The sequence below is a fragment of the Rhamphochromis longiceps genome, linkage group LG12 (genome assembly GCF_057381845.1).
Source record: "Rhamphochromis longiceps isolate RC_006_pf linkage group LG12, R_longiceps_female_GT1.1, whole genome shotgun sequence".
In the NCBI taxonomy this organism is placed as follows: Eukaryota; Metazoa; Chordata; class Actinopteri; order Cichliformes; family Cichlidae; genus Rhamphochromis; species Rhamphochromis longiceps.
The window spans coordinates 27,950,547-27,976,709 of NC_140568.1; the positions used below are offsets into that span (position 1 = coordinate 27,950,547).

A 26,163-nucleotide genomic window follows, 5' to 3' on the forward strand; every position below is an offset into this window, starting at 1 on the left:
AGCGACAAGCAGGAAATAATAAGCAGTACAGCAAAATACATAAAACAAAAAAAAGTTAATTGAAAATATTAAAATATCGCCAGTGTCACTGATATATGTTGTGGTAACAATGCATGGTTCATATGTTCAGTGTTATTTTTTAATTGTCTGAATTAGTCATTAATAATTTGAAAGCGTTTATTAATATTATTATTATTGTAAATTTCCAGGTAAGTTTTGCAAAATTCATATATATAAAATGCACAAAAGGCTGCAATTAAAACGGTTCTAGTTAGAAATGTTCTTTTGAACCTCTTCTTTGTGGTTTCAAGCTCATGCGTATTGACATCGTTACAAATGTCCATTATTCAGCATTAAGCCGGGCATGCTGAATGTAGCCTACTGTTTGTTTGTTTTATGTATCTTTATTCAATGGAAAGTAAGATGTTTGAATTACACAGATACATTAACCATTACATAGCCACTGACAGGGCAGTAATTCATTTTTACTCATGTAGACCTTCTGAGGTTTAAATTGACCATCAGAATGAGGAAGAAAGGTGGTTTAAGTGATTTTAAACGTGGCATGGTTGTTGGTGGCAGAGAGGCTGGTCTGAGTATTTCAGAACCTGCTGGGATTTTCCCCACACAACGTTATGGCATGGGCATGTGTGACTGCCAGTGGAAGTGGGTCACTAGTGGTTGCTATCGATGTGACTGCTGATAGAAGCAGCAGGATGCATTCTTAAGGGTACAGAGGTGTACACTCCGCTCTGATTCAGCCAAATATTGAAAACTGATCAGACAGCACTGGAAAATGCAAGTAGATATGACATGGCCCAATCCATACTGATAAAGGAACCAAATTTTTTGTGAAGGGAAAGAAATCACCTGACAGACCAGCTTTTCAGTTATTACAAACAAAACTGAGGGCAAAGAGAGACCCACAAGCAGTAACTGAAGGCGTCTGCAGTTATGGCCTAGCAGAGCATAGGGAACACAGGATTTGATGACGTTGACGTGTATGGGTTCCACACTTCGGTCACCAACTGCGAATGATTTTAATCCAAGTATTAAAAATGATCCATATTTGTTAGAGCCTCTAAAAATCAGTAAACCTTGTATTAAAGCTGAAAGTCTGGAGTTCAGTCATTCTTATAGTGTATTTAAATCAATCAAATTATGGACCTAACTGTATTTGTAATATGCCATCTGCCGCTCTAGATTTGCCTCAGCTCACAATTTATAACCATAAACTAATGCCTGCTGCATGTGTGGTCTGTGTTCATCTGTACGACTGCAGTAAAGAAAGACTGAAAGCTCCTGGTCCCCAATATTTACTAGCATGTCAAATCTTTGTTATTGGTTTTAAACTTCAGCTGTTGTTAATATTACCAGCGTGACAAAAATAGTTATAATCAACAATCAGATATGAAAAGGTTACTGATGAAATCTCCTTAAAATCATCCGTAATCTGAGAAGAGGAATGAACACAATGCCACATTAAAATTTAAACATTTATTGTTCATTCATGTTACAAGGAAAAAAAACCCCACCAGTATCTTTACTAAAATATATTAATAGATCTGAGCTTATAAAGACATTTCATACAGAGGAAAGAACAGAACCTGTAAGACCCTATAAGAAAAGGCTCCTAGAGGCAGCAAGGACTTCAACACCTTGATATCATACAACTACTAAAACCTAAATCTGCATATTCAGCCTGAAAGAAGCATTTGATAATTAAGGACACCTACAGCCAGTATGTGTGTGCAAGCACTACAGCATCTATTTGACATAATATCCAGGTTCTCTGCTAGTAAAGGGGTATTTAAAGAGATGAGTGTAGCTATAAATACTTTGTACACTCCTATACAGACTGTATGTCTCTACAGGTATCATTCAGTGCACTGGTACATCACTATTCAAGGCCTCTGAGACAAATCTTGTATTCTTGAGAAAGAAAGCAGTTTTACACAGGACATGAATGGCATCCATCGTCAAGGCGAAGCTTGGAGGTATGTTAAATTTGTGAAACGTGGATGCAAGCGATTCCCCCAGTTTTCGTTAAAACCCACCACACCACAAATATCATACAGTGTACGCTGAGAAAACTGATGTGCTCTGTGACAAACATCCAAAACAGCGAAAAAAAAAATAACCCCAAAACAGAAAAGAAGATGATCAAATCTAACAATCCTACAAGTTCAAGATATGCTGTCGATTTGGGGTCAGTGATGAGGTTTGCATTTTAAAAAGCAGGAGTAGTGTTTAATGGTTTAAAATTATATAGAGAAGAAAAAAAATACTTCAAATACAACCAAAACTTTATTATTTACCTTTTGTTCTCGATGCCTAACAATAACATGAAAATAAAATAATAATAAAAAAAACCAACAGACATCAAGCATCAAACATCAGGCTTCTGGTCCATTTTGGCAAAAAAAGGAAAGACAAATAAAAGCAGGACACAGAGACAATAGAAGCAGGATTAGAGGATTGTCAGCATGCAACTTAAAGGAAGTGCAGGTTCACAAAAAGGCTGTCTTCCTCCTCTTCAGTCCAACCATCCTGTTAGTGCTTCTCATTCTTCTGCTCAGGCATTTATTTAAACTGCACCAAAGAGGGAAAAAAAAAAGTTGATATTCAGAAAAAAGCCACATTTTCATTTTCTAAATCCAGCAACACCAAGTGGATCACATTTGATGAGTGAGATTTTGAGCACACTACATTCAATTAGATTTTTTTTCCTCAAAAAGCTGATGTACATCAGATAATATACCGATCAGACACATTCCTACTGAGAGCAATGATCTGCAAAAAAAAGAAAAAAGAAATTAAAACTCACACTGTATGCAAATTGATTTTTGGGTGGGATGTTGGGTTTCTGGGCCAGCGGAGGTTTCTTCATGAGACTGGGCTTTAAGGGTTTTGGTGACATGGTGACAGGATTGACCAGCGAGGAGGTTTCACCGTTCCCCTCGGCAAGCTGGTCCAGAGGAACTCCGGCTATCTCGTAGTGCTTCTTCCTGAGCTCGCCCAAGCGCAGACGCTCATTGTCTAGCATGCTCTCCAATTCTAACACTTTCACCTGAGGAGAGGGGGGGGGGAAAAAAATTAAGTGAGGTATTTGTTCCTGCATCCACCACATTAGACCAGCAGAATTACATAAGCTGTACAGCAAAATACAGATTGAATCTCACTAAACTCGATATGAACAATTCACAGAAATGTGTTGAATGTGAGATTTCCACAGCCTCACAGTAAATATCAGGCAGGCATGCTTCAGTATGCCCCATGACTAACCTGTGACTCCATTTCTTCTTTTTTCAGCTTAATTAGCGACAACCCAGAGAAGTCCATTGTATCTGCAAATAAAAGGTGGGTGAAAGAGCCATATTAGATACTCATCAGAGTTCATGACAGTCGGTTGCACACATCAGACTCCACTCACCTTTGTCCTCCAGGTGCTCCTGGCCCGTCTTTGTCGAGGCCACCACGTTAGCTGCCATTTCGTTCACGTGGCGAGAAGCGTGCTGGAGTTTTGTCAGCTTCTTGCTGTGGCGATCTGCCTTAACCTGAGAGCACCGGAGAGTGTGGTATGAGACAAGATTACACTATTCAAACTCTAAAGCCACAAAAGTCAGTATTTTTAATCCATCCATTTTCTAACACTTATCAGGGTGCAGGTTGTGCCATCTACACCTGCCACCTCCAACAGCTTCTCGAGAGGGACACCACGGTGTTCCCAAACCAGCTGAGATGCGCAATCTTTCCATTACTAAAAATAAATAAAATTAACTTCCCGCCCAGGACAGGTTTACTTTTACCATTTCCCCATGCTGGAGTCAGGCCTGGGGTAGGGCACTATGGTCCACCCTTAGCCCACAGGGCCCACCTTTCCAACACCTGTAGGAGGTGCTGCTACATCTCCTGAGAGGAACTTTTTGATTTTAGAAAGAAGAACCCAGGCCTGCAATAAAATAATCTGCCAGATTCATTATGTTTAACGTAAATTTGCCCCAGTTCTAGCAACTGTTCAATGTGTGGTCCTTCATTTAAAGTCAATAAGGCCCTCTAAAGCCACTGAAGGAATAAACAGGAAGTAAAGTCTAGTCTAAATTCAGTTTTATGCAGTAATATTATTAATGTAACATTTTTTAATAATTTTGGGGGCTTTTTTGGCTTCATTTCATAAGGTCAGTAGAGACTGTCAGAAAAGCAGAGGGAGAGAGCGAGAGGGGAAGACATGCGGCAAAGGGCCGCGGGTCAGATTCGAGCCTGGGCTGGCCACTCTTAGTAGGATGAACAGGCGATCATATGCCACATGGCTTAGCTAAACCGGGGCCCTAATAGAAAATCTTTAACCTTTGTGTGTACATCTTACCTTTGAAGCCGCCACCAGCTGCGCCGTGCTTGCAGCAATCTCATGAGAGCAGACGATCAACTCCTCATATTTTCCTGTGTGCAGAACCACCTTATCAGCAGACTCTCTGTGAGAAATCGGGCAAACACACGACATTAATGCTTCAGCCTATGACAGGCTACACTTCCTGTTAAAAGGTCGTAAATGGATACTCAGAACAGCTGTGGATGCAGTTCCTGTTGCTCAAATGGTGCAGACCACTAGCTTCAAATAAGAATCATCATTCATTTCAGATGCAAAGAAATTCAATGAGAACTTACACCATCTCCGTGGCTCCCCATCCCACCGCCTTGGCAGCAGAAATGAGTCCCTCTGTCCAGCGAGAGTTTTTGGCATAGAACTCCCTAATGGTGGCTGCGCCCTTTACAAGAAAAACACCAGCACAGTTAGCCGATATTTCTGAATGGAACAGAGCGGCCCACTCTGATTTCAGAAACACAAAACAAGCTGCCACTTTTGGATTCAAAGCGAGAACAGTGTGACTCACCCGCCCACCCTCGACAATCTCCTTCTGCAAGTCGGTGGATGCTATGACCAGCATGCGGATGGCCTGGGGGAGATGGAGGAGGATAAAAGCACAGAATAAGACTAAAGAAAGCTAAAGGTTTAGTTGACTGGATTATTCAAAAAACAGAAGTGTAGTACATATGCTAATGAAAGAAATTAAAGTACAGTACCTTCATCAGGTCTGTGCAGCTGAAGAGGATCCTGTAAGTGCGGGGTGGGAGGTACAGAGAGTTAAATTGCTTTGGTCTTTAATAAACATGGTGATACTAATAAGAATAAAAATATGATCTGAAGAAATCTTCTTATAAGATTGTGTTTAATGAAGAAAAAAAACAAAAAAAACAAGAACAGGATAAACAAACCTTTCATTGACTTCCAGTTTAACTCCTGTGGTGTCTTTTCGTGCCTGACTCATCATTTCCTAAATGTACAGGGGAAAAAAAGGTAATCTCTTAAAATTAATACACTGCAGAGTACAAGTCTGTTCTTCACAGATAACATTAACATCTTCAAGTTAGAGTACTTACGTCGATCCTGCGGACTGCCTCCTCAATAGCTGCAGATGTTGCAGCCATCTCCTTGTCGACCAGGTCTCCCAGCTCCTCCTGACGAACGTCCAAGCCCTTTGGCCGCAGCTCCTGGATGGTACAAGCGGAAGTGTTTGGGAAAAAGTCAATAAGACCAGAAATAATATTTTGTTTAAACCTACACAGGTAAAAACTGGAGCCTGAAGTAGAGCTCAGTGGTAACGTGTATGGTTGGTTACATTGCTAATAAGGAGTATAATTCAATAACTGACTCTTTAAGGCTCCTGTTTCCAAAGAAGCCAGGTGAAAACTGAAAGGATTACCACGTCTAAATAAACCCCCCAAAGTATTATGTATTATATGATTATACTGCAGACTGGACTTAAATAATCAAAAAATTTTTTAAAATCTTTCAGATTGAGGAGCAGGCTGGTTGACATTCTTGTGGAAGTCTGTTTTTTAGATTGTTAAATAGTTCATGTGTCAGTAATCCACCTGAGTTTTCTACATTCACGCTGCCTTTAAACTCTGATTGCTGACCTACATCCTTACCACTTCCTGTTTTTAACCTCAAACATGAAGATGGATCATTTAACATTTAACAGTGTAAACATTGTAAAGTGGCCTCATCCTCTGGCTTATAGGAATGATGCGGTATGATAGCAGACTGACATGATGTACAATATTAGGAGTAATATTTTTCTAAATGTAATAAGATAATTACATTTAGAGTTTTTGGCATAGAATATAATTACATTTATATTTATTATAAAATGCAGTAATATTTTTCTAAATGTCCGCAGTTTTGCCCACAAGCAGCTTCCCCAGTATGGCAGCTTCACATGCTGTTCATATCTCAGATGGTGAACCAAAAGGCTCTTCAGGCTCAGTTAAATAGTTCCTGAATGCTTTGGAGTACATGCTTCCCATTAAATATATGTTTTCCCTCACCTGACCCAGGTGTAGGATCTTCTGTATGATTATGCGAATGGTGGCTGGGTCTGCCTTCTGTAGCGTGGCCTTGGACTTCATCTCCCCCAAGAACAGCAGACTCTGAGTGCCACAGCTTCGGCAGTTCTCCGTCAGTTCTGCGGGGCGTCGAAGATTAATCATCAGTCATACTTCTGCATCATTTATGCACCGAGTAACTAAATTCTAACATGTACTTAAAGACTAAAGGCTTGCATATCAGCATATGGTGTGGACAATAAACACATTTTTTTTTTAAAGTACAAAGTTAAGAAAATAGCCAAGAAAATATTCCTTACTGTCGGCATGGTCAGTGGGTGCCATGTGTGCAGTAGCGCTGCCGTTAACAATTGTGTCCGCGGTCAAGTGAGAGAACTGGGTCAGAGATCTCAGCAGCGTGCCAGCATCTGGTTACAAGATCAGACAGTGAGAGGGCAGCAGGCCATATCAACGAGGATTACCGAGCAGCCACGAGGTCAGCGGGACCGAGCCGAAGCGGAGAGAACTCACCGCTCATGTTTCTCAGATAATCTGCATGGCCCTTTTTCACTTTGTCGATGGAGCCAAGTGCAGCCTCCGCCCGACTTATGAGGTAATCTGTTTGGAGGACAGCAAAAGATTAGAGGCCGCTCAATCTCTGCAACAGACATCAATATTTATGCATGTGGTCAGCAAGCTAGGGACACGCTCTGCCATTTAAATTTTTTGAGCACAGGAATCGAACCTGGAGAGCTGGTGCAGCGTATATGGAGGGGATCATCCAGCTTGGCAATAGCGTCTTGGATGATGGTCTCAGCTTCTGTTATAGTTCCCTGCAGCAGGGCAAACTGCTCCTCCAGAAGCTTCTGCTTCATCTTCTCCTCCTGACTTGTCTACATTTATACACACACAGGTTTACATACAGGTTTATGGCACTATTAAAATATACAAATATATACAAAGCATGCTGTTGGAGAGCTAGATGTAAATGTCTGTGTACAGCCACAGTGTTTTAGTTACTTTCAAAAATAGTTCAAAAAGGCAGCAGATGTCATCTTTATTACATCAGGATTTCTTTATATTCACATTTAGTTTAGCATCTTTTTCATTGCTTTAACTTTGTGTTGACTTTATCGCACATTTACTTTACTCACGATGTCTGGTCCAATTATTGTCTCTCTGCTGTAATTTATCTTCTGAGCATCAGCCTATAGCTCGCCTGTCAACATACTTTTGCTTAGATTTTAGAGACTTTGAAGTAAGAACGTTTTTGTGATATTCATACTCTTGTTACATCTAAGGACTAGAGACCAGGTGGCAATCTCTGCTCACAATGGAAAAATAAATGTTCCCAAACTGTCTGAGGAGTGGTTGTTGGAGGTTTCTGGCTATTGCTAGGTGAATTTAGTCTGTCGCATTGCTGCTTTAATGTGGTTGCCACTGTTGCAGCAGTAATAGGGAAAAAGCAAAAACCTTTACTGCGGTAGAATGAGATAATTAGATGGTCAAACTTTTATCCAACAGCTTATAAGGCATGATGTGTTAAAAATTTGTAACTGTATAGAAAACAAAGGGTATTTGGAAACCTCAGATCTCCAGGTGTGCAGGTGTAAATGTAACCATATAGTACAAATACAATGGACTGACTGCTGCATTTCTGGGACATTTATTTATGATCCGGGTTGCTTTGGCAAACAGGTTTAAAATAGCACTCTGCAGAGACCGCTGAGCTTGGCTCTTGTGTCCTGACTGACCTTCTCCTTCAGTTTTCCCTGCAGCTCTCCCAGCTCCCTGCTGGTCTTATCTCGCTCCTGCTGAAGCGACGACTGCTGCAGCTGCGCAGTCTGCCGCAGTGATGACAGCTCAGCCTCCTTCTCGCTCACAGACCGCATCAGACGCTCCTTCTCCGTCTGCAGAGCTGTCATCGAGCTGTTAATTTGCTCCGACGTCTGGCAAAAGAGAGAGCAGTGAGCGGAGCCTGGACAGGCAGATGGCTGCAAATGTCGGAGGAAAAGTCCAGGCGGTAACGTGCAGCACGCCTAAACTGACGACTAAATCGAGATGAGTTAGCTAGACGCCATGAAGGTTACCCCATGCTCACCTTCTCGCTGCTCTGCAGGGTCGCCTTGATACGGGTCACTTCTGCCATCTTCTCCTCCAGCTCTCTTTTCACCCTCTCCACCTCAAACCTCTGCTCTTCCATCTACAGTGATGGAAAACAGCATTAATCTTCTATACACGTAACTTGGACCAACCTTTGTGTCTCTTTTCTGCACTGGGGGAGATTTCATTTTAGGCCTGCTTCCAGAACAGAATGACCGTGCATTAGAAGTTAGTGAAGGTTATTTCTGCCTGTACGACTTACTGGGGCTCGCCCCCAAAAAAACAGAACCGATTCTAAGGGTCATCTAACCACATCTTTATTGATATATATACTGAGGTGTTAAAACTCCTCAACATGGGAGGTCATCTTTATGGGGAAAAGAGCAAAAACTCCATCAACCTTCATGTCAGATTCCTGCTTTATTCGATCCATCTCGAAGGTCAGCTGCTGTTTGGTTCTCTCTACTTCCTCCTGGGTCTGCTGGGTTACTGACAGCATCTTCACAGTGTCTGCACTCTGTCAGCACATTAACACACTTGATGTTACAACCCACAGCCAGATGCTGACATCTAATTTAAAGCCAACACCTCTGGACTGGTCTGCGGTCTGTGTATACCTTCCGAAGCAGCTCAGCATGGCTGCTCACCAGCTCTGTGTGCTTCTCCTTCAGCTTATTGTACCGCTGTTCAGTGGCTTGTGCCCTTTCTGCACAGACAAGACCAAGGAGAAAGATTTTTTATTTATTTATTTTTTACATTTTCGTTGATGATAACAGTCTGTAAGTCTGTAAGAGTATTAACTGTGACTCTTACTTTCAGCCTCGATGAAGGTGGTCTGTAAGCTCTCGTGTTCAGTGTTGCGGCGGCGGGTCGCTTCGAGCTCCATGCGCAGCTGTTCATTTTCCACAAGGGCTCGTTGTTTCTGCGCACGCTGTTCTTCCAGCTCTGCCTCCAAACTGTTGATCTGGGATTTGAGCTGCGTGATGTAACGCTGAGCCTACAGGAGGAAAAAGAGACATGAGCATGTTTATATAAAAAGTTTGGGCCAGCTAATCTCCTCTTCCAGACATTTTGCATGAAAGCTGAAGTTGTGTCTGCAATGTCAGTCATCTCATTCAGAAGCTACTTGCCACATTCTACATGTCAGAAGTATTCACATCCTCCCAACACATGACCCAGATTCTTTTGCACGGAGCTAACCAAGCCCTGCACTGTCAAATGCAGACACACACACACACACACACACACACACACACACACACACACACACACACACACACACACACACACACAAAACTGTCTAAGTCCATGCAACAGGCCATTCACTCTCAACAGCTCTTACCTCGGCTTTCACCCTCTCCAGCTCTGCTCTCAACAGCTCGAGTTCCCGCTTAAGGGTCTCAATCTGGAGGTCCCTGCCGGAGAGAAAAGAGTCCCATTCAAAGAAACTCCCGACACCATTGAAACAATGAAGGCTCGCAGTTAAAAACAGGCTAGCTCACCTGTCGTCAAAGCCTCCATTTGGAGGTCCGAAGGTTTGATCAAATATGTCCACTTGCTGAAAGCGGGAATCAGTAAATGTAACAGACAGCTCACACAGCAGTATGGTAACACCTGAGTACTTGAGTGGGTGTAGCATGCCGTACCTGCGGCTGAGCCTGTACGCTGGAGGTCGTGACGCTGGAGGTCGTGACGTTGTCGACCTCGATGAGCGGCTCCGGCTCGTCATCGTCGTCATCCTGCATCTCCGGTTCATCCTCATTGGGGATGACCACCACTGGCTTCACGTGTTTCGCCAGTGAGGCTGCATGCAGGAAGTTAGGCGGGGACTAAGAAGAGAAGACATTAAATTTTATGTACAGATTTCTGCAAATTTCAGACCGCAGATGTCAGTAGGGGGTCTGTGATAAAGATGTTGACGCCCCAAAATGGAGGCGGTCACTATCATCATCCTGCCTCCCTTCTTCCCCCTGTGTTCTTACTTCAGGCAGCTTGGGGATCTGGATGAGTCTCTTGAAGTAGATCATCTCTTTGGCTCTATTGAAGAAGTTCTTAAGCCTGGAGGACAAAAGAAAAACAAGCTTAACTTTAATATTCACCTCATATTTATGCACAATAATGTAGCACAAAGACAAACTTAGACATGTGCTACACATACTCTGCAGGCTCCATTCTCTTCTTACATTCGATCACTTTGTGCTTTATAAATAGATTTGATTTTGTGACTTTGTTACTCGACTGTGACAATGAGTGACGAATAAACCCCGGAGCTCCCTCTGAACCTTATGGCTACTGAACATAACATAAATGCATTTGTGTCACCACCTGACACAACAAAGGGCGGGGGGGGGGGGGGGGGGGGGGGGGATGCATTTGCATTAGTTCCAAGAGCTGCGGGGACTGGGAGCGGCAAGATTAAGTTGCAAAGCTTCCACAGGTATTAAAAACTTTTAATGCAGTCACCCTTCTTTACTCATAGCCACCTACTTGTGGAACTGGTCGTGGAAACGATCACGATGTCCTTGCAAAGTATCAGCAGGGAGACCTAAAATTGATGAAATGGTCCAAGCATTTAAATCATTAAAGTCACAGAACATTAAATGACATTTGATTAATGAATAATAATCATCTTTACAGGCGTGCAGCTTGAACAGCAACTTGACGGCAAAGTGGTAGAGGTGACTGCAGTCCTGGATGACCTGGATCAGCGGAGCCAGGCGACACTGGCTTGATGTGAGAGTCGTCATGGCGAGGGACGAGTTAAGCTGTCGGAGCACTGAAAGGAAAAAAAAGAAAAAAAAAGAGAGAGAGCATTTGCTACTTAATTAGTTGGCTGCATTTTATTTTGAAAATTTCTGAGTTGAATATTTTTCTTGATATGACAACCACATTGCAAAATTCTGTTTACAGTCTGATACGTGTTGCTGGACCTCCGCCCTGCAGGGACTGGGAGGATCATAGCATTACTGCTAAACTGGAGGAAGTTGCTTAATGTCTTCTAATTGCAAGCATTTCCTCACAAGTAAAAAACAAAAGAAAAAAAACAAAAAAACAATGACGAGTCAAAACTGAGCCAAGAGTAACTGAAGCCACTTCATGAAGAAAACAAACTGCAGTCTGTGAAAACAGATAGACTGAGAGCTGCTGACAGTCCTGTTTTGAAAGGCTCTTAGCTTTTGTGCATTAATAGATAATGTCAGCAGGCAGCAGCTCTCAACCTCGACTCAGGTTACGCCTCCTTGGAAGGACAGAGGGGAGGAAAGGTGGGATGAGTTTTTGTTTTCACCTGTCTCGGCCAGCCGCAGCTCTGCGTCCATGTAATCAAACACTTCCACAGAGAGCTGGAAGCTGCAGGAGAGAAGTTGATACCTTTGTTAGACTGAGAAGGACACGCACTCAAACTATGACCCTGCGAAATGACACAGCAACTGGGCCTGTCTGTTTATTTTATTAACAAATGCAGCTGACAGCAGTATAAGACTGAGGAAGACAGGGATTTAAGGCTACACAGGCACTTAAAGCTCCATTAAATATTATGAAACTCACACATTATTAATGTCTGTTCCTGCAGCGCGCTCCAGCTCTTCATCTGTGATCTCCAGGTTTGCTGGGATATCGCCATGCTACAATGAGGTGCAGCTTCATGAGATTTGTAATGCAAATGTGGTTGAATTATCCATTCACATAAAGTGCATGTAAAACATGAGTGACGGTGCATTTACCTTCGTATGAAACTTCAGTTTTGTGCAGAGCAGCTTCGAGTAGAGAGTCACCAGCTGTCCGTATCTGTCATGGAGGTTGCCCTGAAAACCCCAAGGAGTGAGAAGAGCATGGGTTAAATGGGCAAGAGGCATTTTCGAGTTAATTCATCATTAAAAGAGCCAAATGTTGACTGAACAATGTAGCAGCTAAAAAAAAAATATTCATTTCTGGATTTGACTGGGAAACAAAGGCTCAACCAACAACAGAGAGAGGCCAGTGCTTTTGTTTCACTTTATTAATCCCTAAATTATGTAAGAAGGAACTAAGGAAATTAGCCACCTGTAGCGATGACCAGCTGGCTAAAATGGTGGACGCTGGTACAGAAGAAAGCGAAAGTGAAACAAGCGATGGCTGTTTAATGATGAAAGAGCTTCAGGGTGTCAAACTGTTCAAAAGCAGATTTCAGGTGGCATCATTTCTACCAGACAGAGCAATTTTTAGATGCTCTCAGCACAAGGGCTTGCCACAGCGGGTCACTCTGCCTGCATTAATTTGGCATTTCTTACTTATGCCCCATAAGTAAAAATCACGATTTGTTTCTCCTCCCTGGACTGAATCAGTTTTTTTTTTACCTTGTTAGGTGAATGTGTAAACCACTACACTATTTAACAACACTAGAAGAGCAAGTTTAAAAGGAAAAACAAAACCCCCCCAAAAAAACAACAACAACAACAAAACTCTATAAAATTGCCTTTATAAAATTATGATTAGTTTCTGAACTATAATAAGATCCAAGGACTCACCCATATTTCCCCAATTTCAACCATGGAGCTGTAATGTCTCGTGCAGTCTTGTAGAACCTGTGAAGACAACAGGCTGAATGAGTAAAAACTCAAACTTTGAATAATTTGTACGACAAAATATTCAAACAGTCACAGGTTTTAAAATTTTGCCTTAATTGCACTCCAGCGTCTGGCGCTTTAGGTAGTAATAGAAATGCAGGAGGGTACTTGGTGCCTTACATTGCGGTGCCCGTCTCGCAGGATTTTGTGCAGCACATGGCAGAACTTCCAGCAAAGGATGGAGCTGCTGGGAAAAGTGAAGCCCAGAGCGTAGGACCAGAAGGTGAAGGCTCCCTTCTCCCTGTGAGTGCCCAATATGATTCCTGTTGTGCTTCATTAAGGAAGCAAAAACCATCACAGCACTGTGCATTTTATAATCCATTTCTTTCTTTCTGGTAAGCACTAAAGACACAACGATGAGCAAATTCAACTTGAGTCAGATCACATCATGCATCTCTCCCCTCATGTTCCTGCAGCATATTTAAAATCTGTTTCTGTGGCCTTGTTTTGCTTCCAATAACATGGTTTCCAGCTTTATGATAGATCTGAATCAGCTCTATCTGGGATCATTACTCACTAATGGATAGCCACAAAAAGTCTGTCTGTGCCGGTTATGCTCAACACGAGCTCAGCTCTCGACACGATGACTAAAACATGTAATGAAAAACAAAGCTGGAACAATCATAGAAATATCGCAGCCTTTTCCTGACCTTCCTGCTGTTCAGGGGTTCCAGCCTGCTACTTGACCAGAAGTGTGACCAGATCATAAAAGTGACATGCTCTCTCATATTCTTTGGAGTGTTTGCTTAATCAGGTGGCGTTTAACGCTTCCGTTTTCCATCAATGTCCCTTTTTATTTTAAGTGAGGACTATTTTTAAAAAAAAAAATTTGTTTAGAGGTGGCAACTACCATGTCAAGCCTGTGTGCAAGTCATTTTGCTGAGATTTATTATTGAGGATACGTCGAGCATGTTTCTCTTTCACAGGTATCTCAGTGGAATTGATGGCTTTGCTGATGCTGCTGAGCTGAAAGAGAAGCAGAGAGAGGTTGTTAGAGCCTGAACGTCTTGATTCTCCACCCACACAAACATCACTTCCATTTGCAGGACTTACAATAGACATAACAAACATAATGCATTGCACCTTAACTGGGAAGCAAAACAAATGATAACCAGTTGTACGACATTGACTGGAGTCAAAGGAACAGTGACTGCACTGTGTACACAGTAATGTACTGATGGATTTCTGGCTGTCCTCTTTTGATTAGACTAATTTCAACCCATCCCGCTGACTACAGTGAACTAAATTTAGCTCACAATTGGACAAAGGTCATCATAAAAGTGCATCAGTGTGACTGCACCTCATGAACTTTCCCTTCGCTTTTAGTGTGATCTCATCTCTAGTAAGATAATCCACGTTTAATGTTTCTGTGCCACCCAAGTGAGACAACAAAACCACTTAACTTTATTACTGCTTTTCTGTGGGAACTGCGATCAGAAGAGACCAACCCCACATGGAAAGATAATGTCTGCCATTACCCCGCTGATGAGGCGCGTCAGAGTCGGAGTGTCATCAGATTTACGGGACACAAAGCGAGCTGATCTACAACCTGCTCGGCAGGTAAAGCGAGCACCGCTGACAAAGGAGCAGGAAGGGAAACACGGAAACACACACGGGGATCAATCTCCTCCTGGGGATTTACGCATTTTAAATCAATCACAGGGAGAACACACAACCACTCAGTGCCATCATCATCACCTCTATGTCTCGACAGTGGTTTCTGGATCATTTTCATAGTTTTTGTGATAAAAATATTTCTCAATAGTCTTCATTTAAACATATTCTTATGCATTTTATTTTATTTTTCAGAATCCCATCTGGAAATAAATTTGCTCTCTCAAAGTGACATTTATTATGATCAAAGCCCTATTAAACAATTTCTTTAACATGAGAGCCCAATCAAGAAAAAGACAGAGCTGCGTGCATAAGTTTACTTTTTCCCCTCCCCCCCCCACAGTGTGAGACAACGTGTGCCCAGCTGCTGTTTCATGGCACATTGCCACTCACATAAAAGCGTTTTTCCCCACGCTATCCAGTTACTGAAATCAGCACAGAAAGCAGTGGTCAAGGCTTTGCAAAAGAACAAGTTATGTAAACAAAACAGGTACAAGCCCAGCCTGGATGAAACTCAATGTTGTGAACTATATGATTTCCAGAAAAACTTTTGTAAAAACAAACAAACAAAAACTGCAATCTGAATAGACGTTACAAATGTGTCTGTAGGTAGAGCACGAAAATGCTGTACAGCAGAGCCATGTAGAAGTAACATCTCTGATAAAAATCACTGCTGACCATCGCGTTTCCTTTCGGGAACATGAAAGATTGAAATCACTCATAATGACTGCATCGTGATCAAAGCAGAGTCTAGACAGCACAATTACGCTGGACCACTGTGATCCCAGTCATCGCTAAATTTAGGCTGAGAGGTGGGATATGCATGTGAGAAGCAGCTGTAATCTTTGCCAGATCAAGCATGTTCATCCATCTGCTGTTCTAACCCAGGAGGAAATAAGGAAGCAGCCGAAGGTAACGTTACCCTTCAGCTTTACTGATATCATTACGGAACCAGCTAGCAGCTACAACTAATAAAAGATCATGTTAGTGTTACGAGTCCTGTCTGTAATGTACGTCAGTACGTCAGGCTGAAGGACATCACGTCTGACACTGTGGTCAGCAGCACAGGAGCACCACAGGGAACTGTGCTGTCCCCTCTTCTCTTCACCCTGTACACCTCTGACTTCTGCTACAACTCTGAATTATGCCATATTCAGAAGTTTGCAGATGACACGGCCATCATGGGGTGTATCTGGGATGATCAGGAAGAGGAGTACAGAAGTCTGGTGAGGAACTTTGTCGCATGGAGTCACACAAACCACCTGCAACTCAACACCTCAAAGACTAAGGAACTGGTTGTGGACTTCGGGAGGTCCAGAGCAGGTCCACTGCCGGTTCAGATAGAGGGGGAGGAGGTGGAGGTGGTCAACAAGTACAAGTACCTCGGGCTGTGGGTGGACAATAAACTGGACTGGTCATGCAACACAGAGCACCTGTATAAAAAAGCCCAAAGCCGACTGTACTTCCTCAGGAGGCTGAGGTCTTTTAACATCTGCAGGAAGCTCCTGAGGATGTTTTACCAGTCGGTGGTTGCTGGAGTACTTTTCTATGCTGTGGTGTGCTGGGGGAGCAGCACAGCAAAGAGGGACTCATCCAGGCTGGAGAAACTGATCAGGAGGGCTAGCTCTGTGGTCGGCATGAAGCTGGACACTCTGGTGACAGTGGCAGAGAAAAGGACATTAAAGAAACTGATGGACATTATGAACAATGCTGGGCATCCTCTGCACACGGCCATTAACAACCAGAAGAGTCTGTTCAGTGACAGGTTGCTTCTCCCCAAGACAAGAACTAACAGACTTAAAAACTCCTTTGTCCCACACGCCATCAGACTGTTTAACTCCTCTCTGGAGGGGAGAGGGAGGGGAAACAGGAAACAGGAGGACAAAGGAGGGGGGAACAACTAAGCTGTAGTGCCTCTTCACCTCACTGTACAATACCTTGTGCAATACTTTTTGTAAATAGTCAACAGTGCAATAGACTCAATACTTGAAATGTGCAATTCACTTGTATTTTTATTTCTTATTCCTATTTATTCTATTTATCCCCTTTGTATATTTTATTTATATTTGTCTCTCTCTCTGTGTGTGTGTGTGTGTGTGTGTGTGTGTGTGTGTATATATATATATATATCAATTCTGTAACTTCGGTCGTTGCTGTGCTTTTTTTTGGAAATCGAATTTCCCAGAGGAACCCACCCGAGGGATTAATAAAGTTCTATCTTATCTTAATGGTATAATAGAAGGTGTTAATTTAACAAAAATTATTTCTCTATATAAACTTTCTAAAACTGCATCAACCAGCAGTCTAAATTACCAACGTGAAGTCTGTTGGATCAGGAATGAAAATATTAAGCCCAGTCACCGAACACAGGACAACCTGCTTTGTTTTTTTGAATACCACACACTCTCTGTCAATCAACTTTAAAAACCTACTTAATTGTTTTGTCTTCATGAAAATAGTACCAAGTATTTTCCTGAGTATTTGTATGAAGCTTGAAATTCTAGCATTGTCACTGGTCCCCATCACATCACAGCTGTTGAATCCAACCACATTTGTATGATTTAGGAGGTCTGCTTTAGAACGAGTGCACTGTACAAGAGAAAAATCGGACACGCAGCGCAATCACACCCTCCCTTTTATCACAAATTACCTCTCCTGATAGAAAAGCTTTTTAAAAACACAAACATGTGACCAGAATAAACACGATCACAGACTTTAGAGGGAAAACCAGCACACCGCAGACCACGGCCTCTCTGTGTGAGGATCTAAACGTATTCTACGCTAGATTCGACACAGCGAACACCATGAGACCGGACAGTGTGCGCACCGCGGATGACGTCAGTGCGCACACTGTGTCTGAGGAGGATGTGCGGAGGTGCTTCAGGAAGGTGAACGCACGCAAAGCTACTGGTCCGGACGGGATTCCCGGCCGCGTCCTCAGGTCATGCGCGGCTCAGCTGGCTGGAGTGTTCACGCACATCTTCAACCTTTCCCTCTCTCTGTCTGTAGTCCCAGCCTGCTTCAAAATGGCCACCATCGTCCCTGTACCCAAATCCTCCACCATCTCCTCATTGAACGACTGGCGACCTGTAGCCCTGACCCCCATCGTAAGCAAATGCTTCGAGAAGCTGGTCAGGGACTTAATCTGCTCTGCACTACCCGACTCACTGGACCCTCTACAGTTTGCATACCGCCACAACAGGTCCACTGATGATGCCATAGCCCTGACACTACACACTGCCCTGTCACACCTGGAGAAGAGAGACACGTATGTGAGGATGCTGTTTGTAGATTATAGCTCAGCATTCAATACCATCGTTCCCTCGAAGCTGGACAGGAAACTGCAGGATCTAGGACTGAGCAGCTCCCTCTGCAGCTGGATCCTTAGCTTCCTGTCTGACAGACGCCAGGTGGTCAGACTGGGCAGCATCACCTCATCCCCCATCACACTGAACACTGGTGCTCCACAGGGGTGTGTACTGAGCCCTCTCCTGTACTCACTCTACACCTACGACTGCACAGCCACTAAAAGCTCCAACATCATTGTGAAGTTTGCGGACGACACTACAGTGGTGGGTCTTATCACCAATGGTGATGAGACGGCTTACAGGGAGGAGGTCAGCGCCCTGACCCACTGGTGTCAAGACAACCATCTCACCCTCAACGTCGCAAAGACAAAGGAGTTGATAGTGGACTTCCGGAGGTGCAGAGAAGTACACACCCCCATCACCATCAGCGGCGCTGCTGTGGAGAGAGTGAGCAGCTTCCGGTTCCTTGGTGTACACCTGGCTGAGGATCTTACGTGGTCAGTACACACAAACAAAACAGTGAAGAAGGCGCAGCAGCGCCTCTTCTTTCTCAGGAGACTGAAAAGATTCGGCATGAGCCCCCGCATCCTCAGGACCTTCTATCGCTGTGCCATTGAGAGCATCCTCACTGGATGCATCACCACCTGGTATGGCAACAGCACCGCCTACAACTGCAAAGCTCTCCAGCGAGTAGTGCGGTGCTCTGAACGGATAATTGGAGGTGAGCTTCCCTCCCTCCAAGACATCTACAGGAAGCGCTGCCTGAGGAAAGCGGGGAGGATCATCAAGGACTCCAGTCACCCCAGCCATAAACTGTTCAGACTGCTTCCATCAGGAAGGAGGTTCTGCAGCATCCGGTCCCGTACCAGCAGACTGAGAGACAGCTTTTTCCATCAGGCCATCAGACTGCTGAACACGTCATAGACACCTCAGCTTCACTACTGGAACTTCAACATTATGCACTCCACACTGTATATAAATGCCACTTGTTTTGCACATATTCAACTCTGTATATTTTATATATTTTATTATTATTATTATTTTTTACTATTTAATTTGTAAAAATGTGTATACACACACACACACACACACACACAGGAAAATATTTAGTATACACATCCAGAAATGCATACACTATTATATATTGTACATATATTTATTAGTTTCAGGTTGGCCATTCTTGTATTTTGCTCGTTTGTGTTGTTGTGTTTGCACATCTCTGTTGCTTGTGGGGCTCGCACACAAGAATTTCACTCGCATGTGCTGTGCCAGTGTGCCTGCACATGTGATGTGACAATAAAAAGTGATTTGATTTGATTTGATTTAGAATATACAGTGGAAGCTTAAAATAAAAGCCTTGATAAGACCCCGGTTGTCTAAAACACTGACCGGGGAAGTCCACACCACAGAAAGGTTTATGTTTTAAACCATAATCACGTATCAGTGGCAGCTCTGCTTTATCCAACAAAACATTATGAAAGCTCCTTTAATCTGAAGGTTGCCACCACGCTGATCCATGCACACAAGCTCCAGAAGAAGCATGGTCACACACAGGAGAGCACAGAGGGGCTACTGTGGGTGAAGACTGAGGTTCAGAGTTAGAGAAGGGGTGTAGCGCTTAACAGGAGACCCTCCCTTCCCACAAGCTTCTGACGCAAATTAACCGCGAGTCCCTCGTTTTCACAGTGCGAGTGTGGCTGTCTGTGCGACAATGAGGGGCTTGTTGGAGGAGGAAGGCCGTCAGCTGGGGTAGAAGATTGGGTTGGATGGGGGCCGCGCTCTGGCACACAGAGCCTGGCACAGAGGCCTCAACAGATGGCTGCTGAGCAGCGAGGCTGCAGGGAGACTCTCATAGTACATTCAGAAAGGCTGACTGTCAGAAAACAGCGAGACAGCCAACAGGACAAGCTCATGCTTTATACAGTTTAAAAAAAAAAAAAATGATAAAAGTACATTATATGTGTTACAAGCAAAAAGATTAATTGCACTAAAATGGAAAAAAAAACAAAAAAACAAGGGAACCGAGTATCACACAGTGGATAAAACAAATGATGGTGGCTTTGCCATTGGAGCGGATAACATGTATACTGAAAAGGAAATTGGATGTTTTTGAGAAGGTGTGGAGACCATTTGTGAATTTTGTAGAAGGATTTGTATTATCTGAGGAGGACGAGGACTGAGGGCAATGACATTTGATTTGGGATAATGACAAATTTAGGCCTTTAACGGAGTGATAAATCTGACGACTTGTGTTTTCTTTTTGCTGTCTGAGAGGAGTGTATGTTCATGTAGTATTTAGAATGTTGGACTGTTTGCAAGTCATTAAAATGTAAAAAAATAATAAAGATATTGTTGGGGGGAAAAAAAAAGTACATTATATGATTTACAGCCACAATCTTTACTGCAGCACTTTCTAAGCTGTAACGGGTTAGCACCAGTATACACACACTCTTAAATGCCTTAGGCAAGGAACAGGTGCTGGTTTGGCCCACAGGGGTCAAACTAGCAACCATTCACAAACAAATAACAGTTACGTTAATTTATTTTTCAATATTTGCCTGCTTACTTGTTGGGTCTGCACAAATCCAAAAAATTAATGAGATCAAATATCACAATGCAAACTTAAAAATTAAAAAAAAAAAATCAGATAACCCTTTAATAAAAACAGCATCGGGTAATTTCTGCTAATCTATTAATCAGCTGCAGCTCTTGTTAGTCAGCCTCTACCCACAGCACTAGGTCTCACTATCTAGCCTCACATCAGCCTACACCAAACGCTCCTACACAGCGATACCATTTGCCTATGGCACGGTAAAGTCAGATGAAATCCAAACTTTCTACTAACACAGCCATTCAGTCCGAGAGCTTCAAACATGCCGGCACCGTTTCCTGGAGGCTGGTTCAGATGTGGTTAAACCCTCTGACCAGCACAGAGGAGAAGTGAGAGAAAGAAAAAGCCTGGACTAATCCCTGAGGCCTGCCATACGGTCTGCTGCCAGCTAGCATTACTACACAGTGCACACCCCAAGCACGTAGCTTTAATGCCTTCAACCTCCTTACGTCTGAGCTTACCTGGTCGTCTCTGGCTTTCAGCAGCATGTCCATGTGCTTGGACATTGTGGTTTAGATGAGAGTGCGTGAAGTTAACAAAGTCAAATGACACCAGAACTGTTTCACACTGGACTCAACGCCCCAAGGCACGAGCACTTATTGCTGGTTCTTATCAGCTTAATTCAACAGAGTGCTGCTGAGGCTCTGGCTGACAAGGTCAAGCGCAGACATGAACACAGCTCACGTCTCTTAGCTGAGGTTACCTGCAGGTAGAGTTAATGGTAACAAATCACATGACTGGCATACCAAAAAGTGAAACCAGGGTCAAAAATCAACCATAGAAATGGAGAATCAAAGATTTCAGTGATTTTAAATATCCTCTCAGATCAAATGGCCTTTTTCATTTGGTGTTTTATTAACATCTTTTGTTGTTATCTTGTTTTATGACTGACTCATTCTGCTTCTCCCACATCAACACAGGCAATAAACCTAACAGTACTCCACATCATGTGTCTTACTTTGTCCTAACAGAAACGATGTACAGGGAGCAAAAGAAACACCATATCTAAAACAACCTCCCAACCCAAAAGCAAAAAAGTTCATTTGACTTTCATCCAAATTATAATCCCTCAGATCTGGTTTATAATCCACTATTAATGCATGAAAGTGGGAAATAAATGGTGGTGTTATTACCAAATATAACTGTACCATCGGTCATGGAATCGCCCACCCAAACAGCAGCATCAGTACGTGGTCTCCAAGGGTGCCAAAGCCACTCTTTGAGCTACCTCCTGCAAGCAACCCCACCCACCTACTCTTCAAATCCTCAGTTTCAGAGGTGCAGCCAATCAGAAGACAAGCCTTAAAGGAAGTAGGGAGAGAGCTTAGGAGGATGAGGTAAGGAGCAGCACTCCATTCGATGTGGAGGGAGGAAATGAGTCTGAAATCCTCACACTCTTTAGAGGAAGCTCATTTCCACCATTTCTATCTGCACTCTCCTTAGTCACTACGCAGAGCTCGTGGCCATAATTGAAGCTTGAAACGATAAAGCAACAGTGTTGCTCGTCTTTCTCTTCACTACAGACCCAGCGCAGCACCAGTCACCCTCATCCTTCTTTCCTTCCTCACGACGACAACTCCAAGATACTTAAACTCCTCTGCCTAGAGAAGAAACTCATTTCCAACCTGGAGTGGGCAAGGCACCCATTTAAAGCTAGGAACCACGACCTCAGAAATCCAGGTGCCAACTTTAACCCCAGCATTTCACACTGGATGCAAGCAGTAGGTCATCGGTCAATGAAGTCAACAGAACCGCATAATCTGCAAACAGCACAGAGGACATACTGAGACCACCGAACCCGCCTGAAGCCCCACAGCTGCGCCTAGAAATTCTGTCTATAAGAATTATGAAGCAAATTGGTGACAAAGCGGCAGGCCTGGATAACACCTACCATAGGAATGAGTCAGAGTTGTACACCTCCATGGGGAGGCTGAGGAATGTGAGCCCCAAACAGAATGAAGGTCGACTTTAATGAATCTATCACCACAATGTCCTTCAATAAGTTTACAAGCTGGAGCAAACATGAATAGTAACAGCTACAAGGAAAACAAAAAGCCAACAAGGCTCATATTTAGTTACCTTTAACAGGACTGGATGAAGTACATGCATTAAAAAGGTATGATGACAGTGTAGATGAATGAACTTGGAGTGAACACAAGGGAAGAGTAGCTGCAGATATGGAGATCACTGGGTCATGACTCAGTTTTATATCTAACTGAATTATCTTTATTGCATTAAAATAGCAACATCGCTGAGCTGTTAGCTCGTGACTCACATGCCGTTTATTAATATTAGTAGCTGTGGAACATAAATATAATGAAACCATGGCTCAAACATCTCAGCACCAAACCATGACAGCAGGATTACCACTGGCCTGTTATGAGTGAAAATATAAGGATGTCACAGGCAAACACGGCTTGTTATGTAAATATAAAGAATGTGCACATTCTGTATCAAAGTCACTTCTTGTAATAGATTTTGCGCACAGACCAACAAGGCTGGAACTACTAAGAACCTAAAAAACCCAAACTCTAATAACATGCAGTGACCTGTGGAGTAAAGTGGCTAAACAGTTAACCAGAAACCTTTTCATTCTCTCTACTCCCACTGAGTAGCTGAATTTGCCCTTTCCTACTCCCATCCCCCCCTTACCTCTGCCTCTCATGGGTGCTTACTCAGGCAACAGAGTGCAAACAGTACAGTGCGCACAAAAACACACAAGCTGCTGTGCGAGACGGTTCACCTTGGTACCGAGGTCGACGTGAAAAGGCAAAACAGGAGGAAAGAGAGAGAGAGTGGAAGTAAAAAAATAATAAAAAGCAGCACCAGAGTAGCTTCAGTCTCTCAGCTCTCCCTACTACATGCAGCAGCCTCTTTAATATAACAGGATTAAATTAAGAGAACACATTTTAGCAACACTATGCAACATTTAAAGCAACAGTCTGTATAAATTGTATGCAATTAGCACACTATTTGAGACAGGAGTCCAGATTCCTCATTCTGCCAGGACTTCATTTGCATTTTGACCGGGTACGGTTGTCAATGCAGCTCGACTGCTGCTTGAATTTTATTTATTTGTTTAACCTTTGTTTCACTAGGAAAATATAACTCTGGAGATTTAAAAGTAAAAATCTCTCACAAGAGTGGCCAAGCCAAGACAAACAGCAGTACAATCAGCAGAGCACACACTGAGGAAGAAGTACACAAAACTACACTAAAACACAGCTGGTGAAAAAAAACAATAAAATAAAGAATTTATAAACATCAGCGGCAATAAAGTCAGTCATCAATAAAAGTCATTGGCTTATACCTCATTTCTGATATGAGACAAGCTTTAAAGTTGTAATAAATCTTCGTGCACCAGCATGTGTAAGCATTGTGAAGATGTGCATGTAAATATCACCATCACTATAATCCAGCAAAGACAAAGGTTAAGGCAATAAAAAGAACAGAATGGACTTAATGGTGAAGTAAAAGGTTTCTCACTAGTTACTGAATGTGAGGCGTAAAAGAGAGAGTGTCAATTATAATCTTAAGTACTTTTATTGAGATACTAACTCATTCTAAGAGCCCTGAACTGCATGATCCCACCAAAGACTGTTTATACATTAAATAAATAACAGTGGCCCTAGACACGATCCCTGTGGCACTCCTCTATTCATATTAAGTACCCTGGAAATGACTCCTCCTACCTCCACACTCTGAATCCATCCAGCAGCTTTTCTTTCTGAGGACCCCCCACTGAAGTATTTGCTTTAGGAGTTTATGATCCACTGTGCCAAATCCCTTGACTAGACCTGATTATGCTGAGAATTTGAGCAGCTCCCTGAAACCCATATTTTACGTGCAATGTATCGTTTGACACAAAGGAACATAAACTACAAGTCTGACAACAATGCCTAGTTTTGAAAGCAAAGCCACACCTGCTTCTTGTCATTTGCTGAGCGACAGTAGTCTTGAGAACCTGAGCTCCACCTCGCTACACGTGCGTCAAAAGCAAATAAAACACCGAGTAAAACACACGCCCAGCGGAGGAAACGCTCCACTCAGTTCAGATAAATTAGGGCTGTAAGCCTGACCGGCCGGACAGCTGTTTGTTTAGTTACTCAACTCGCTTCGGCTCTGGTGTATCTGTGTTCTCCACCTGAAAATGTAGCCATAGCGTCTCCGGGGCTTTAGCCAATAACACGAATGCACAACATGAATCCACCAGTGCCCGGGTTAGCTCTTCGCCATGTATGGAACAGTGCAGTGGAGTAAGGAGCAGAAACCACAAAGCACCTGTTGTGTGAGGAATGAGGGCAGCCTTCATTTCTTCACTGCACACATTCAAAAGAAACTGAGGTGATGTTTTAGGATAGTTTGTCAAAGTTAAGGGTCTATTTTTCATGTTTTCAAAAAACAAAACACAACAACCAACAAAGAAACGAAACGTGAAGGTGGTTTAGGAAAAAAAACGGGGAGAGATGCCTATACTAGGGGAAAAGGTGGCCAAACCGGAAGGACTAGATGAACATGATACCGGGATACCAATGGACTGACTTCAGTGCGCAATGGCAAAGCACTTTCAGCATTGTGTTTAAAACAGTCCAAATTTACAACGCTATGCCAAAGAGTTTGTACTTATGGTCGGCTTAATGTTCCAGTATAGGCCATACAGTCAGACACACACACACACACACACACACACACACACACAGGGGGCATCCCGCGTGGGATCTTTCAGTGGCCACTGGTAAAGCTGCGACGCCTTCTGGGCAGTTAATTCACTCATTAAACATTTAATTTGGGGACAGGGATTGTGGCCTATCCAGTAGATATTCACTCATCCTCTGAAGCCACCGAAGGCCTGAATAAAACCCAGGTTTACCGTCCGTCCCACAGCGGGCATTAACCCGTCGTTTCCTGCATATTTACCTGCTGCTTGTCAAAATGATCCCTCTCCGCGCCGAGCCTGACCTCAGTCCGCTTGGATTTCACCCGTGTGGGTACATGACCTAAGCTGCTCATCCTCTAGATTTCACTTCTTTAATTTTTTACGATGATGGCTTTATTAACAAACAGTCACTCCCCCTCTTTACGCAAAAAAAAAAAAAAAAAAATCACCAAAAACGTCCGAATGAAAGCGAGGTTCAGCAGCGGTCTCTTCTTCTATGTAGACTGCTGGCTGTGAGCGGGGGTGCCACGGTCATCTCCAGACTGCCGCTTCATTACTCTGATGCATCACGGCTGAAGGAGGAAACGCTAATGCGAGAAAATGCGGTGAGTTTGCCTCGCGTTACGTGGACGGATCCTCCCCCTAAGGTGGAGGAAATCATCTGCGCGTCCTCCTCCGCTAAAGTCATCCTCCTACATGAAGGTCGTTTTCTTTTCCTTTTCTTTTTTTCCAGCTGTAATGATTACGGCGCAGATTTCACGTCGACTCTTCCCTTAAGAATGCCAAGTATGTGTTTTTGGCTCTTGCTGTTTTTAACAGTCTGCCTCTCGCTGTTAGCCTCCAATGGCGTCCCCTGGGGGGCACAGGCCACCCCAACCA

The 26,163-nt window shown here is 43.2% G+C and overlaps 1 protein-coding gene across 1 annotated transcript; it reads right to left on the bottom strand.

Annotated features, from left to right (window-relative positions):
* Window positions 1–1,506: 1,506 nt before the first annotated feature.
* On the bottom strand, window positions 1,507–25,993 carry hip1rb (huntingtin interacting protein 1 related b). Its single transcript, XM_085425602.1, has 32 exons — window positions 25,545–25,993; window positions 13,997–14,060; window positions 13,215–13,357; window positions 12,996–13,052; window positions 12,213–12,293; window positions 12,037–12,113; window positions 11,777–11,838; window positions 11,126–11,266; window positions 10,978–11,035; window positions 10,473–10,548; window positions 10,137–10,319; window positions 9,993–10,048; window positions 9,833–9,905; window positions 9,304–9,487; window positions 9,108–9,196; window positions 8,891–9,007; window positions 8,489–8,590; window positions 8,142–8,336; window positions 7,133–7,280; window positions 6,919–7,005; window positions 6,708–6,815; window positions 6,391–6,527; window positions 5,440–5,550; window positions 5,275–5,333; window positions 5,083–5,113; window positions 4,893–4,955; window positions 4,666–4,766; window positions 4,367–4,472; window positions 3,434–3,557; window positions 3,286–3,347; window positions 2,828–3,070; window positions 1,507–2,592 (listed from the first exon to the last, which is right to left on the bottom strand). The coding sequence occupies exons 1-32, from the start codon at window positions 25,635–25,637 to the stop codon at window positions 2,584–2,586; spliced, it is 3,240 nt and encodes a 1,079-aa protein (XP_085281728.1). The 5' UTR covers window positions 25,638–25,993; the 3' UTR covers window positions 1,507–2,583.
* Window positions 25,994–26,163: the final 170 nt, after the last annotated feature.

Excerpts from the sequence above, each read along its gene's own strand:
- hip1rb (XM_085425602.1), bottom strand. The coding sequence starts at position 25,637 with ATGAGCAGCTTAGGTCATGTACCCACACGGGTGAAATCCAAGCGGACT. Across the intron at positions 7,006-7,132 it reads ACGCTGCACCAGCTCTCCAG|ATTACCTCATAAGTCGGGCG; the intron begins GTTCGATTCCTG and ends TCCTCCAAACAG. Across the intron at positions 3,558-4,366 it reads AGCTGGTGGCGGCTTCAAAG|GTTAAGGCAGATCGCCACAG; the intron begins GTAAGATGTACA and ends CGGTGCTCTCAG.